General features: G+C 34.9%; 1 protein-coding gene across 3 annotated transcripts in view; it reads right to left on the bottom strand.

The window, feature by feature from the left end:
* LOC126811314 (uncharacterized) overlaps positions 1-17,777 on the bottom strand; it is a 69,417-nt gene that overhangs the window by 37,452 nt on the left and 14,188 nt on the right. For 2 of the 3 annotated variants that reach the window (XR_008785967.1, XM_056098532.1), the window contains exon 2: positions 4,042-4,181. The exons of the other annotated variant lie outside the window; for it this stretch is intronic. Coding sequence is in view for 1 of the 2 variants with exons in the window: in XM_056098532.1 (XP_055954507.1) it covers positions 4,042-4,122 (81 nt within the window). In the remaining variant the exon portion in view is untranslated. The remainder of the gene's footprint in view (positions 1-4,041; positions 4,182-17,777) is intronic. 3 annotated transcript variants of the gene reach the window in all.

Raw genomic sequence — 17,777 nt, 5'->3', positions numbered from 1 at the left:
TGCTAACCATTCGGCCATCCACCCCCCAGTTACAAAGGATTCTAATAATTTTATTTACGATAAAACTCAGGCTTTAAAAATTGTGGATATGAGAGATAATTCAATTTTTTAATTGGTACAGACTTGAAGGTTGGCGCATGCAGCGTGTGAAAAGAATACTTAATCATCTAGTTAGGGAGCTAAGTTCAGATTGTTTCGAAAATCGCGTACAAAATTTCTACTATGCTAGTTGAGTGGGCAGCGGTGTGCGATACTCTGAGTGGGGTTGGATGACTGAATGGTTAGCGTGCGCGCGCTGTATCTTAAAGTCTGTCATTGAGTCGACTGGCGTGGTTTCGAATCCCAGGTTGTACGTGACAAAGAGTAGGGTCGCCTGTCCAATCTCGTGGGTTTTCTCCGGTTTCCTCCCACTGCTTAAGACCCCTATGGCAAGCGAATTATTGAAATAAAATGAAACCATATGTTAGTCCCGATATGACCTAGTTTTTGTCAAGTTGACGTTAAACCCCATTTCCTTCTCTGACCCTTCCTTCCTCCCTTAAGAATACCCCCTTTACCCCCCTGAGAGAGGGGTTAATTCGCCTTTGCGTACAACATTAATTTTTTCGTTAAAAGTTTCACTATTGATCCGCTAGAACATGACACTAACTTAAGAACGCGAAATCCCCTTCCATTCCGGATAAGAACCACAAAAAGGGGGACCTATGGGTGAAATAAACAAACTGACGATTTAATTCAACTTTTGCGTACAACGATCAACTTTTGTGCAAACGTCGACCAAAATCAGATATTATAAAAAAACACTGATTAAGAAGACCCACGACCCTTCATTCCTCCCTTAAGAACACCCCCCTTACCCCCCAGAGAGACGAGTTAATTCAACTTCCGTGTACAACATTAATTTTTTCGTTAAAGTTTCACTATTGGTCCGCTAGAACAGAACACTTACTTAAGAACGCGAAATCCCCTTCTATTCCGAATAAGAACGACAAAACGGGGGACCCATGGGTGAAATGACCAAAATGACGATTTAATTCGACTTTCGTGCATACATCGACCAACCTCGGATGTCATCTAAAACACTGCTTAAGAAGACCCACGACCCTTCCTTGCTCCCTTAACTCATTGACCCCTAGACTTAATTCATTATCTACTCCCGTCTCTCCCTAAGCCAATTAACTAGACAAAAGCTTATCTCCCTGAAGCTAATTAAAGGATTATCCCTTAATCCAATATATTGCAAAGAACACAAAATAACGCACAAACTATTCCAGTCAAAAAATGTTCATATATTCAAATGAAGATATATAATTGGGCATCAAAATGGTCTAACTTTTAAGCACTAATACAAAGTAACAACAAAGTTATTTTTTATTTAAATTCAACAATGTTTAGCACACGCACATTGTACAACAGGCCATAGCATGCTTCCGTAGGCATTCGTCTAATTGACGTTCAAAATGTGCAAGATTTACTACAATGAGCAAATTAAAAAATCAAACTATTTTTATCCTCATTTAAATGTCCTAAAAATGTTGAAAAAATTACTGAATTTAACTTTGTTTGCTGAACAAAGTTGGCATTGTATTCGCCGACCACGGGCCGACATTTTGATTTTTATACGCCCACATTTTCATGTGGACGTATTATGCCGTCCGTCCGTCCACAATTGTTTGTGGACACTCTACAGGTCACAATTCTTATCCAATTTTGACGAAACTTGAAATATAGGTTTATCTCCAAAAGATCTCGGCTGCTTTCGATATTGGCATGTATCGGATCGAAACTTCCTGAATTATGGCCCCTGATTGTACAAAAAATCACGTTTTTAGCTTGTGGACCCTATAGAGGTCATAATTTTTATCCGATTTAAAAAAATGTATTATTATATCGGCCCAAAATTGACAGACAAAATCATAATTTTTATCCGATTTAAAAAACCGAATTATTATATCACCGTTACACCCTAAGGATGGCCGAGTTCGAATTTCGTGAAAATCGGCCCAAAATTGACAGACAAAATGGCCGCCGTTCGTTCCCAAATAGCGTAAAAATATGGTATATCAAGGTTGTGGACCCTATAGAGGTCACAATTTTTATCCGATTTTGTTGAAACTTGAAATGTAAGTTTATAACCCAAAGATCTCAGTTCCTTTCGATATTCGCGCATATGAGACCGTAACTTCCTGAATTATGGCCCCTGATTGTACGAAAAATCGTGTTTTTAGCTTGTGGACCCTATATAGGTAATAATTTTTATCCGATTTAAAAAAACGTATTATTATATCACCATTACACCCTAAGGACGGCTGAGTTCGAATTTCGTGAAAATCGACCCAAAATTGACAGACAAAGTGGCCGCCGTTCGTTCTCAAATAGCGTAAAAATATGGTATATCAAGGTTGTGGACCCTATAGAGGTCACAATTTTTATCTGATTTTGTTGAAACTTGAAATGTAAGTTTATAATCCAAAGATCTTGGTTCCTTTCGATATTCGTGCATATCGAACCGTAACTTCCTGAATTATGGCCCCTGATTGTACGAAAGATCGCGTTTTTAGCTTGTGGACCCTATAGAGGTCATAATTTTTATCCTATTTAAAAAAATTTATTATTATATCGGCCCAAAATTGAGAGACAAAATGGCCGCCGTCCGTTCTCAAATCGCGTAAAAAATATGGTATATCCGCTTTTGTTGAAACTTGAAATGTAAGTTTATAATTCAAAGATCTCGGTTCCTTTCGATATTCGTGCATATCGGACCGTAACTTCCTGAATTATGGCCCCTGATTGTACGAAAAATCGCTTTCTTTTTAGCTTGTTCTCTATCTTGTTCTTCTCCGTTTATAATTCCGGAAAAAACAATTTCCCGAACACTATTGAGATTAATATTCACATCTAAAATACCCTTTGATAAAAATCCTACAAATTCTGATTGGAATCACTTTCCATAGCGAAGAAATTATTAAAAGAGTGAGCGCTGGGATATTACAATTCGACGAAGAGTGGCTGCCATTTTTGGTACGCCGTATATCACGTATATCTTCTTCTCTGTTTCATATCTCGGAAAAATCACTTTCCCCGGAACATTTGTCTTTACTGAGATTAATATTCACATGTAAATAAATATCCTTTGATAAAATTCCGTCAAATTCTGAATCGGGATCACTTTCCATAGCAAAGAAATTATTAGATGGACGAGCATGAAAATATTAAACTTGCGTACAAAATGGCGCCCTATGACACAAATTTTCTAGAGAGTTTACGACCTTATAACCCTGCCTGAAACCATTGATGTGACGTATATGTTTTATGATTTCGATCATTAGTTTAAACTATACGCTTATTAGATAACTACTTTTGGAAAGCCAATCGTCTTTTTTATAACTTTATTGATCAATAAAACAATACATCAAAAAGGCCAGCAGCAGCTGTTGATGAGCAAATTGTCTTGCGAGTTTACGACCTTTATAACCCCTAAACCTTTGATGTGACCTACAAATTTTATGATTCCAGTAATAAGTTCAAACTATATATTTATTGGATAACTACTTTTAGGAAGCCAATTGGCCTTTTTTGATAACTTTCTTGATCAATAAAACTTTACATCAAAGAGGCCGACAACAGTCGTCGTTAGGAAAAGTGACTAGACATTAGGTAGTCGACAGGTGGCATAAGTCGGTGAAATTCAGTACCCTCCACCCTGCATCACTGACAAGGGGGAACCACGTCGGAAATGAAACTTGGTGTATAGTTTCATTACATCAATACCTTGACTAAGTTCAATAATGAGCATTTTCTTCTCAGACTAAGCAGAGCGATAAGCAATTTGATTGGTCGAGACATTGGAACAATTGATGTAGAATGTTCAAACTTGGTGTAGGCTTTCATTAGGTGAATGCTTTGATGGAGTTCGATGATGAACATTGTATGCTTACGGTAAGCAAAGATAAGCAATCTGATTGGTTGACGTTTTGGGGCATGATAACTTTGGTTATAATGAAGTGAGAGCAATGAAATATAGATTCATTATATCATTACCTTGACTAAGTTGGACGGTGAGAATTTTCGGCCTAGGTTAAGGAGCGATAAGCAATTTGATTGGTCAAGTCTTTGGAACATAACAACTCTGCTTTTAATTGAGGTAGAATGTTTAAACTTTTGTCTTTATCTATTAAAAGCTGCAACGAAACAAGTACAGGTTACGTACGTTGTACTAATTTTAACACACAAAACAATAAACTGGCTATGAGTTACGGGTTGCGCGGTACTCATTTCAACACGCAAAACAATAAACTGGCAATGAGTTAATGTTTACGTGGTACTCATTTCAACACGCAAAACAATATAGACATATGGTAAATTTAGCTTATCGCTATATACCCGGATTCTAATTGTGGTCTGACTGCTGGATACTTGTAAATGAAGACATTGTTTTCACCTTTTTACGACAGATTAGGGTCCATATTTATATTTTATTATGCAACTTTATAAGTGGTGTGGCTTTTAAACACGTACTTTGTCTTATGTTCATCAACAAATACAAAAGACGCATAGAAGAAACAGCCCAGTGCAACTCCACATATAAAGACCTGTCCTTATACAAAGACCTATTTGCATAAAACACACCCGCGAATGAAAAATCGCACAGTAAAAACAATTTTCCTTCCCAAGTTTTGATTTAACACTCGCGCGTCAGATAAAGCCTGTTGGTCCTTGATTATATACCCTTTTGGTGCAGTTATAACAACTATCGAGAAAACTCACCAATTAAACAATATACACTGTGTCATTCGTTTTTAACCCGTCGGTTAATTAACACACTCAGTACAGAAAAAACACCGTCCCAGAGCTGTTCACCCCTGGCGATAATTAACACACATTATCTAGAGATTTTAAGCCATAATGAGGAGTTATAAGCCAAATTTTATTTTGTTATCCAAATACGTAGGAATTGACCTTTTGGGTTAGATTTATATACGGCAAACGTACAGATTAACCCTTACCTATTTCTCAGTGTTTGCAGTGTTAGTACATCGTGGAGATTTGCTTGACCAGATAGTAAGACAGTTGACTGATAATGTATTTTGCAGGAGAGTATTAGACTACCAGCAGCACCACCTACATATAATACTAATGATGTTACCAAAAGAGAAAAACCTACTACAGGTAAGTATGAATGTCAATCAAAAAACTTAGCCAATAAAAAAAAATGTTCATTGTATCTGTAAAGAACTGCCTATCACATAGTTGTAATTCAGTCAAGAATGGGCCAAAACCCTGGTCATGGCACAAAACGTAGCTTATGCGGGTCTTCATTACCCGGTTAATGCAGAAAAAAGTGCATTAAACCTCATTTTTTCCCCCCATAAGTCTTGTTAGCACTATAGAGGCTTCATTGATGTACTAGAGAATTGCAGGTGTTACCATTATTTTGACATACTCAAAATTATTAATAATAATAACCATAGTGGAAAATTATTAATAATAATAACCATAGTGGAATTCCTATTCAACATTGGAAGGCCTCTGCTGTCATATCTTGTGTTCCCCATAGTTCTCATGATATAGCTTTGATCTTTCACATTTTGTGTTCCATTCAAACTAACCCCATACCCAGCACCGGAGCAAAGAACAAACAAAAGAACGGATGGTGTACAATGTCATTTAATAATGACTAATGTCAATGAATACAAATCTTTAACAATACTACATGTATAAACACTAATAATACAAAATAAAATCATATTTCAGTCTTAAAACTGAGTTGGGCTTAAAAATAAACAAATAAATGGCCCGTAAAACAACAAATAAATGAGCATAAATCACATTAAAAGGAAAATGTCATAATGTAAAACATACTATAATGCTTAAGTTAACAGCACAGTAACTGAGTATAATCACATTAAAAAGACAAAGGCATATTATAAAAATTATACTATAACAACTAAATTCAAGGCGGAGAAGGAGGGTTATAATCGAAAATATCGTGGATAAACACAATCGTCCTGTCTGTGCACTGCTAATTTTGTTGTGATGAAAGAGCTGGAAAAATAACGCGGGAACTTAGATTATTTACATAATCAGGAACAGGAACATATCAAGAGTAACCAAACATAAGTGAGGACTGTAACACAAAAATCATTATTGACAATAATGTTTATTTGTGTTTCTATTGCAGGATTCCGAATTCTGGCCAACACCCGGCCCAGAAAGTCTATTATACCAGCCTATTCCAGACTCCAGTGATGGTGTGGCGGCCTGTTGAAGCCACCGGCCACATACAACATGATCATCATCCCTCCATGGCTGGTCCAATACCCCCCTCCCCCCCATATAATGTTCAGCAGAAAAAGTTTTTTTTAGACGAATTGGTCAAAATTATTTTTTTCATTTTTGTCCGACCAGCCCGATGGCCCAATCCGCCCTTGATTGGGCTTAAAAATTAACAAACAAATGGCCAAACATATCACAAAATGCCATGGGCCTTGTTTCGCTTTGTTAAACCCTGTGAATGCTCTAATGACAAAAGTTATCATCCAATTTATACGGAAGTTATATTAGTGGAACGAAGAAGTCTATTGAATTTCAGCAATTTCTGTTAATTATGTCTAGAGTTATGGCCCTTGTCTCACTTTGTCGAACCCTATAATTTCTCTAACGACAATAATTAACATTCTATCTGTATGAAATTTATATGCATTATTTAAATTTGTGAAACCAAGAATGCTTTTGAATTTCAGCAATTTCTGTTAATTATGGCTAGAGTTATAGCCCTTGTTTCATTTTGTTGAATACTGTGAATGCTCTAATAACAAAAGTTACCATCCGATCTGTTTGAAATTTATATGTATCATTTAGATTAGTGAAACCACGAAGCCTATTGAATTTCAGCAATTTCCATTTATTACGTCTATAGTTATGGCACTTGTTTCACTTTGTTCAACCTTGTTAATGCTCGATTGATGACAGTTATCATCCGATCTGTATGGAATTTATATGCATCATTTGAATTAGTACCACAAAGAAGCCTATTGAATTTCAGCAATTTCTGTTAATTTTGACTTGAGTTATGGCCCTTGTTTCCCTTTGTCGAACTCTATGAACGCTCTAATGACAAAAGTTATCATTCGATCTGTATGAAATTTATATGCATTATTTAAATTAGTGAAACAAAGAAGCCTATTGAATTTCAACAATTCCCGTTTATTAAAGATACATTCCCGCCTACAAACTGGGTGATTTAATGGTATATATGGACTAAAAACATATTCAAACTAATTAATTTGTCATAATTTTGTTTCAAATCCTTCTCAAACATTGTAATTGCGAAGGAATGTCCTGCTATAAAAATTCGATCGAACCAGGTCATGTTTACGTCATGTGACTTACCTCTCTTGGAAGTCAGAGGAGAATTCATTGCTACATAAGACGATGTTGTCTTTAATCGCTTACTATTTATTACAAATATCGAATCCTAATTAAATTCTCGGATTATCCACTACCCGCGTCTTTTTCATAAAGTTTATCAAGTTGTACATCAAGCGCTCTTAATAAAATCTAGTTGCTTTTTGTGCTGACATAAATTAAATATTACGCTTGGATGCATTGGAAGCGGTAAATTTGACCGTCGGTGAATCTTGCGCCGAACGAAAATTCTTCACTCAAATCTCGGACATAACTTAACAGGAGTGGCCTGTTAATAAAATCTTGGTGCTTTTTGTGCTGACATAAATGAAATATTACGCTTGTGATGCATGCGATAATATTTATCCATTTTTGTGAAGAAAATCGACGAATTAATTTTATTTTATCAAAAAAGCACATGAACAAAAAAACATCGCTAATTTTATCACCTTTTTACAGGGGGTGTAGCTCTGTATGTAATATTATAGGAGGCGCTAAAACGTCTGTTTAACAATAAAGTGGCAATGGAAAAGAGATACTAGATGATCGTGACAAAACTCGGTACTTTTATTTTATTCAATCAGTATCAAATAATGTGTCGTTACGCATGAAAACAATGATCAGGTTAGTCGTTTAATAAAACAAAAGATTAATTAACAGATAATCCCGGGTTGATTGTTATTTTTACATTTCTTTTTACCTGATCAGTGGGGGTCCAGTTAATTAACTACTACTCACAGGATTAGCGGGGGTGTTACAAAGAACGACAAGATGGTATCATTCAAAAATGGCCGTTGAATGGGCGATGTTTTGTTGAATTTATTAGTAAAATAGTGACCGCTGGCCACGTTAGAGGAGTGACCGTTGAATAAAGAGATGAAACAACAGAATTTCTACGGGGGGAATTTATCGTGACCGCTTACAAGGAAATGTCGCTGAATAGGAGTGGCTGCTCATACAGATTCTGCTGTATATTTAGACATAGTTGTATACATTCAATAATACATATAACATAGAAAACACATACATGTACAGTGTACACACAAGTAAATACATTCATACAGACATGCGATACTCTTGTTGGCTAATAGTCTTGTTTCATCAATTTTCACTCTATTATGGATTATCGCTCCTAAATATTTCCAATTGTAAATTAGATTTACTGTGGAGTGAGGCACTGATTTCGGAATGTGATGCTGTTTTGGGCGATTTCAACACCAGAGATGCTTCTTAAAGGAGGCATACAATCCCTGCGGCGGCCCCATGACAATTTCTAGATATCAAAAGTAGTTTAGAACTGTCTATGTGATTAATTACAAAAGCCCATGTATTCCATCAATGCTACTTCTATTTATATATATGTGAAGTGGATATTTTTCATATAATATTTGTATTGTCATCATTGTGTTCTATACATTTCTGTCTCCTCGTTAACTGTATGCTATTTATTTGTTTGTAACAGTATTATATTGTTAACAATTGTAAATATGGATCTGGTACTGTCAAGCTTATTACAGGCTATAAAACTGTGTTCTGTTAAATAAAAGGGTGTTGATAAGAAAACTTGATTAACCGTAAAAATGGATAAGCGAGACTAGTCTATTATCGTTACAACAGTAACAATGACAACTAAGCTGAGGCTACAGTGTTATTGAAATGAGGTTTTTGTTTCTCTGCTCAGAGTTAAGAAACTTTACTGAAATTTTCAGCATATTCCCTTTACATTATCTATTTTTATACGCCACATTATTTTCATGTGGATGTATATTGTCGTCACCCCTGTCCGTCCGTCCGTCCACAATTGTTTGTGGACACTGTACAGGTCACAATTCTTATCCGATTTTGACGAAACTTGAAATATAGGTTTATCTCCAAAAGATCTCGGCTGCTTTCGATATTGGCATGTATCGGATCGAAACTTCATGGATTAATGTCCCTGTTTGTACTAAAAATCACGTTTTTAGCTTGTGGACCCTATAGAGGTCACAATTTTTATCCGATTTCGTTGAAACTTGAAATATAAGTTTATAACCCAAAGATCTCGGTTCCTTTAGATATTCACGCATATCGGACCGTAACTTCCTGAATTATGGCCCCTGATTGTATCAAAAATCGCGTTTTTAGCTTGTGGACCCAATAGAGGTCATAATTTTTATCCAATTTAAAAAAACGTATTATTATATCACCGTTACACCCTAAGGACGGCTGAGTTCAAATTTCGTGAAAATGGGCCCAAAACTGACAGACAAAATGACCGCCGTTCGTTCTCAAATAGCGTAAAAATATGGTATATCAAGGTTGTGGACCCTATAGAGGTCACAATTTTTATCCGATTTTGTTGAAACTTGAAATGTAAGTTTATAACCCAAAGATCTCAGTTCCTTTCGATATTCACGCATATCGGACAATAACTTCCTGAATTATGGCCCCTGATTGTACGAAAAATCACGTTTTTAGCTTGTGGACACAATAGAGGTCATAATTTTTATTCAATTTAAAAAAACGTATTATTATATCACCGTTACACCCTAAGGTCGACTGAGTTCGAATTTCGTGAAAATCGGCCCAAAATTGACAGACAAAATGGCCGCCGTTCGTTCTCAAATAGCGTAAAAATATGGTATATCAAGGTTGTGGACCCTATAGAGGTCACAATTTTTATCCGATTTTGTTGAAACTTGAAATGTAAGTTTATAACCCAAAGATCTCGTTTCCTTTCGATATTCGCGCATATCCGACCGTAACCTCCAGAATTATAGCCCCTGATTGTACGAAAAATCGCGTTTTTAGCTTGTGGACCCTATAGAGGTCATAATTTTTATCCGATTTAAAAAAACGTATCATTATATCACCGTTACATCCTAAGGACGGCTGAGTTCGAATTTCATGAAAATCGGCCCCAAACTGACAGACAAAATGGCTGCCATTCGTTCTCAAATAGCGTAAAAATATAGTTTATCAAGGTTGTGGACCCTATAGAGGTCACAATTTTTATCCGATTTTGTTGAAACTTGAAATGTAAGTTTATAACCCAAAGATCTCGGTTCCTTTCGATATTCGCACATATCTGACCGTAACTTCCTGAATTATGGCCCTTGATTGTAGGAAAAATCACTTTCATTTTAGCTTTATCTATCTCTCGAAATTGTGGGTGTATCCTGCCTGGCAGCCGCTGGTTAACTATTATAGTAAGAAGTGTCAGCTCTTCATCTAATCTTTCTTAATGACGCTTAATAATTGATTAGAATATACAATAAAACAAATACAAAATTGGGCATATTAGTTTATACTCATATTACATTAATAATAATATGTGCTTTCCGACCCAATTTCGTTTATTCAAAAGAATAGAGCTAATCACCCTTTTAAACAGTTCACTCATTGAGCTATATCTGGAATTACTCCTTTAAATCGAATAATGCCTAAAAGGAAGTTTATTCTCCTTCAATTTTAAAATTCCTTGTTGTACTGATAAATTTGCCATACTTTAAAGTGCATAATTATTGCTCACATCAACATTATTGTCACCCGCCTTTCGAAGAAAGCAGGGGACTATTAAAATGGGCCTGTTCGTCAAGCCATTTGGGACACAATAACTCTTCTAATTGAGGTAGAATGTTTAAACTTGGTTTAGGTGTTGATTAGGTGAATGGCTTGATGGAGTTTGAAGATGCATATTTCAGGTTTACGATCAGCAGAGATAGGCAATTTGATTGGTTGATTGGTCATAATGTGGCCCAAAATATGACCTTTGTCACCAGTCTTAAGCCAAGTTTGTTCAACTTTTGTCACTCTGAAGTGATATTTTTGGCTTCCTGACTTGGTTAGTTAGCTTTTAGGCTTTCAGCTATGGACTCTAAATTTTAATAAGATCACAAATTAGTGCTAATTAACAAACTCTTAATTAGCATTAGTATAACATTTTATGCCCTTAAGCAGTCATTTTGTGCACTGAAACCTTTGAACGAGTCTTAAGCAAGGTTTGTTCAACTTTTGTCGGTTTTAAGTGATATTTTTGGTTTCATGACTTGGTTAGTTAGCTTTTAGGCTTTGTTTCTGTTATGGACTCTAAATTTTAATTACGGTCACTAATTAGTGCTAATTAATTAAGCTCTTAAGGAGCATTAGCACAACATTTTATGCTCTTAAGTCATGCATTCTGTTTCTTAATAATTCAAATTAGTCGCTAAAACTTATAGTTTTTAAGCTTTTAACGTTATTTTATCTGGATTATCGCCCTTATTATTGTGATTTTTATACGCCCACATTGTAATGTAAATTTTCACCTAAGCATTCAATACAGCCTCATAATGTGCAAAAGAAAAAAACGGACGTGTTATGTAAAATCCTTTTTACAGATAAACATATACAAGACATTGGATTGAATAGAATCTTTAGAGACCGATCAGTAATTAAATCTATACCAGAAACTATTCCTAAAATTTCACCTACAGTCATATACAAATTTTTACCTCCAATTCGTAATAAAATATTTAACTACCATCAAACTACTGAAAACCTTAGCATACAAGAATTTATTAACAATTACGATAATACTACAGGTCAATGTGCCAACTCTCCCTTTAAAGACAAGTTTCATGTCCATATACTGACAGGAAACTTCGATATTGTTGAAGATAAAAATCTTAAAAAACATTTTGGCTTTGGACCACAATTTTGAGAACAACCAAGTAAAACTAATTTCAAAAAGTTACATAATAATCTAAAATCTCAAATCAGAAAATGCATAGTAGCTTGGTCTGATAAATTTCGTGCACCTTTAGAATCTTTTGGAGAATGGAAAAACACTGTTTTTGATCTCTTGTCAATAAGGGTGTAAACGGTCACTCGGTTAACCGGTCACGGTTCGGTTGTACTGTTAAACCGGTTCAAAAATTTACTAATCGATATTCGTTTTCATATGATACCCGACCTTTAAACCGAGGAATGATAGCCACAACATTGTTTTTTTGACCACATAAATATTTTAAATAGCACTTGTCATTAGTAATAAGTCTCGGGAAGTTGACATCTTTAAATTCCCGCTCAAAGTTTTGACATTTGTGTACGTTATTAGCACTCAACTGATTGACAAATTAATTGTTTTACAGTATTAACCTCATCACTCCACAAACAAAGTCTCAAAATGAAACAAGTATTAAGTATGATGTGATGAAATAATATTAAAATTGAGAGGATATAATTGTAAAATTGTTTATATTATCACTCGAGTGCGCGATGCTGTGGGGTCAAAGTTGACATATGGGTCATTGGTACCACACGATACAGCGTGGCTTGTGATAGCAACACGTGTAGTAAATTCTTTGGAATTAGCTGATGTTGAATAATCAAACTTATTTTATATTTAAAAATCCAAAGGTATGCTTTCAAATATTGATTTCATAACTAATCTTATGAAGTATTAGTGAACCTTTTTTTTTAAAAAAAATATCAACATTTCAATTCAACTGGTCTGTACGTCATGAAACATCAAGAATGAATGAATGAATGGAATTTGTACTGACTGTTGTTAACTTAAAAGCTGTAATACTAATAATTTAAAAATATATTATTAAGTCTTATTTTGGTGCAACAAATATTTTGATAGAGATTTTTTATGGGTTAACCGGTTACGGTTGGGTTTTTAACGACCAGTTAACCGGTTCAAGAATTTTTGAACCGTTACATCCTTACTTGTCAAAGAGAATCAAATATACAAAACTTAACCCAAGACACCCGCCACCCGAAGCCCTAAATAATACATCTGCAGTTGAATGTCTTGCTTCTCTTCAAGATAGATTTGTTCTAACGCCTGTGGATAAGGCCAGAAATAATATTATTGCCTTTATCTGTAAAAAATACTATATTAGAAATATTCTTACTGAAGTTGGACTTTAGCCCAATACCCATAATGATACTTATAAATGCATTACAGATTTAACTAAACTAGATATTTTACATAACCAATATATATTTAACAGGAGTAATGATATTAAAGACAAATGTGAAAATAGATGCCCTACCTTACATTTATTCTATACCTAAATTCCATAAAAACCCAGTAAAATTCAGATACATAATATCCTCCAGTATCTGCCAAACGAAACCATTAGCTAAGACTATCACCAAAGGACTTAAATTATGCCAAACCCAACATGCCATTTGGCAGTCATTGTTTTTTGAGGTGCCCGATCGCTCTCGAGCGCCTGTCACGCACCCGAATGTTGCCCGAGGGGAGGTTTTTCTCCCTTGCCTTAAAATTAAAAATCGCTCTCCATTTGTAAATCATGGACATGTATTTGGGTTTTTTTTTCAAAAGAGTGAAAGACTCACATTCCGAGCGCCACCATGCTGTCATTGTGAACATTTATTTGGTGTATTCGATTAGTATAATGTGATCGCACAAGGTAATAAAATTCCGATGAATATGTTGCTAAAAATAGATGGCGCCTATGCACCATTGGTTAATTTAACTGAAATGAAAAGTAGAACTCTCGCGAGACGTGAGAAATTACGAGAGATGGCATGTGAAAATTTCCAATGAGAATAATTCCGGAAGAAATATATTATATTTTGCTGGAGTTTTCAAGCGTTTATGATTATATTTTGAATAGGGGTTATGTTTTTAAACAAAATTTATACAAGCTATATATATTTAGAAATGTCGACAAGTATTTCTATTGGAATGCCGTATGTACTGTAGTTATAGACGACAGTAGAAGTTTGACTTGACCGTACGACTACGAGTGCTATTATTTAGCAGACGATGTTTATTATCATTTATATGTAACCAAGAATGACCCCTTACACGCAGATAATCACTCTGCTTAATATCATATCATATACTCCTTAAATTCTAAATCACTCTTCTTATCGAAACTGGGAGAGCTTTTTTAGGGGAGCGATTTTTTCAATTTGTTCATTAAGAGCTTTTTTCAGCTCTCCTCTAAAATACAAAAAACAACGACTGATTTGGTGCAGAACACTTCGTAGCTATACTGGAATTAATAGTTTTTTCATAATTGATAAAAATAAACCTATAGTAGACACTTAAGAAAAAATCAATAAAAAAGTTAATGCAAAAACAATAGAAACGTTCAATTTTTCTAGTTTGTATACTATACTTCAACATTCAGATCTTAAAGATAATTTGGATTGGTTTGTAGATAAAGCCTTTATTGAAGCTTTCGGGAAAGGCAGAAACTTGATGGCCATTTATGCAGAAGATGCTAAATGGAATATAAAACGTTGCAATGCCGGCACTGTAGTTTTTGATAAAGAAAAATTTCAAAACATCATACATTTCCTCATTGACAGTGCCATATTTGAGGTTGGGGATCAGATAATACAGCAAACCATTGGATTACCAATTGGAACTGACCCCGCCCCATTTATGGCAAATGCACATTTATATAAATACGAATTCTACTTTCAAGACCATAAAAGAAAAACAGATTACAAATTAGCTAAAAGTCTAAACTATACCTTCCGATACATTGATGACATAACACCTATCAATGATAACGGAAATTTCCACAAATATAAAAGTGAAATATATCCTCCTGAACTAATATTAAATAAAGAAAATTCTGGCACTATAAATGCATCTGTTCTTGACCTTAACATCAATATAATTAACAATAAATTTAATGTCAGTATTTTCGACAAAATGGACAAATTTGGTTTTGAAGTAGGAAAATACCTGTCAATCTATAGTAACATACCAGATACCAGCTATATAGTGTTTTCTATTCACAGGCATTACGATTTTTTACAGTATGTAACAATAAAGAACTATTTCTCTCCCGAATAAAATCTCTCTACAGTAGAACTTGTATTAAGCAAGCACCCAAGGGAAATTTAAAAATGCTTGCTTAATGGAGGTGCTCTTTGACTAGAGGTATCCAATATTGCCCTAACCCCTACCACAAAAAATAAAGATATAGATTGCATATATTTTTCATTCATGTAGTATAACAATACATGTACTTTTTATCTAGTTGTGAATTCAAAGCAGTCGCGTATACATGTTTGTTTAGTAATACTGGATCTCTGGCTCCCCAATATTTCTTTTCTTTTACTTTCATCATACTGAATCATAGCGTCTAAAGTAAAAGCGTTTCAAAATGCCGTGAATTTGGGTATTTCCCATCCCAACTATTTTAGCGATTACGCAACCACTTAATAAAATCTCGGTGCTTTTTGTGCTGACATAAATTAATTACACTTGGGTGCATTGGGAGCGAACATCAATACTTGCATCGATAAATTTGACCGTCGCTGAATCTTGCGCCGAACGGAAATTCTTTACTCAAATCTCGAACATAACTTCTGTAAACTTGTCATTTTGTACCAGCCTTCGATACTACTGTCTACCATTGTGATGCATTCGATAATATTTATCCATTTTTGTGAAGAAAATCGATGAATTAATTTTATTTTATCAAAAAAGCACATGAACAAAAAAAAAAACATCGCTTTTTTTTGTCACCGATTTACAGGGGGTGTAACTCTGTAATATTATAGGGGGCGCTAAAACGTCTTTTTAACAACAAAGTGGCAATGGAAAAAAGATACTAGATAATCGTGACAAATATAAAATAATGTGTCGTTACGCGTGAAAACAATGATCAGGTTAGTCATTTAATAAAACAATAGATTAATAAACAGATAATCCCGGGTTGATTGTTATTTTTACATTTCTTTTTACCTGATCAGTGGGGGTCCAGTTAATCAACTACTACTCACGGGATTAGCGGGAGTTTTACCAAGAAAGAATGACAAGATGAAGATGGTATCATTCAACAATGGCCGTTGAATGGGCGATGTTTTCTTGAATTTATTAGTAAAATAGTGACTGCTGGCCGCGTTAGAGGAGTGAACGTTAAAACAGTAGATTTTTTACGGAAGGAATTAATCGTGATACCCGTTGCACGCGTTGAACAGGTGCGTGTTTAGTAGGGGTTAAATTGCTTAAAAATTGCTCCGGGGGGGGGGGGGGGATTTTTTGGTGCTCGTAGAAGCAAGTCTTGGCTGATTAGGAGTGCACGCCCGAGCAAGTTCTACTGTACTTTAAATGCACTGCCAAAGGCGGTACACAATTATAAATACACTTACATACCACGATTTCTTTAGCATACCTGTTTTGCATTTCTTGTGTGGGGTATTATATTAAGAATGAGTTCAAGAGAGAATCATGCAAAATTTAAAAAAAACAAACCGGCACAAGCGATGTTGGGCGATTTTGACAAAACTTTTCAGATTTGGTCATTGGGTACCCTGTATATCCCACCCACATGAAATATGAGGGTCACCAACCTTGTAGTTACGGAGGACCAGCTATGGCCATTTTAGAGTTAAAAAAACGTCATTTTTTTTTTTAAAAAATCCCAAAATTCAAATATTTCCCATAAATTGTCTATTGGTTTTTTATTTTTTTTTTTAAATTATTTTTAATGAATGATCTTACCTACTACTTCAATATATATGACTATTAAATTTTTCCAAAACCATTTGAGGCTATGAGGAATTTATTTTGAGACGTAGTTTGTGCTATATGCTAAAACATATAAATTTCATGATGCTATATCTCACCCACTGCGGGGCTGAGGACAATCCTATTAATAATGGAAGTTGAGGACTACTAATATTTGGTTTTGAAAAAATGACTGGCATGGATTTCTTTCATATTAAATTTGATGGTCGAACTTGAAGAAAATGACTTCATTTTTTACATCATTTTTCCAATAAAATCATTCATTGCCTGTATTATTAGGTTGTTAATGCTCCATGCAACTGCCTTCCAGCAATACTGTGTAGGGCCAGTACAGATGATTCAGGAGTTCCACAAGGATCAGTCTTTGGACCTGTCCTTTCTGTAATGTATACCAAGAGTTTGGGACAACTTATCGATAATCATGGTTTCTAGGACGACATTCTTATGCAGATGATACACAGCTGATCGCAAGTTATTCCCTTTCAAAAAAGTGTTTCATTCCCTAATTATTCTGACATCAAATTGTGTACACATGACATTAAAGATAGGATGACAAGAAATATGATGAAATTAAATTTAATTGAATTAAGTAAAATCAGAATGTATTTTATGTGGTCAAAATACACATCTGAAAAATACAAGTTCAAATGATGTGGTTGTACGAGATGCAATATTTGTACCATGAGACACTGTGAAGAGGTTAGGTGTCCTCTTGAGGTCCAATTTGAGCATGGACAGTCACATTAGTGAAATTTGTCGAAACTGTTATCTTTGGTCCAGGAACATTGGCCATATAAACACTTTATTAGCCAGGAAGCAGCTGCTACACTTATATGTTCTTTGGTATTCCCAAGGATTGACTACTGTAACAGCT

This window comes from Patella vulgata, chromosome 2 (assembly GCF_932274485.2).
Source record: "Patella vulgata chromosome 2, xgPatVulg1.2, whole genome shotgun sequence".
In the NCBI taxonomy this organism is placed as follows: domain Eukaryota; kingdom Metazoa; phylum Mollusca; class Gastropoda; family Patellidae; genus Patella; species Patella vulgata.
Note: the sequence above shows the minus strand (reverse complement) of the source record. Positions and strands in the feature narration are given on the sequence as shown.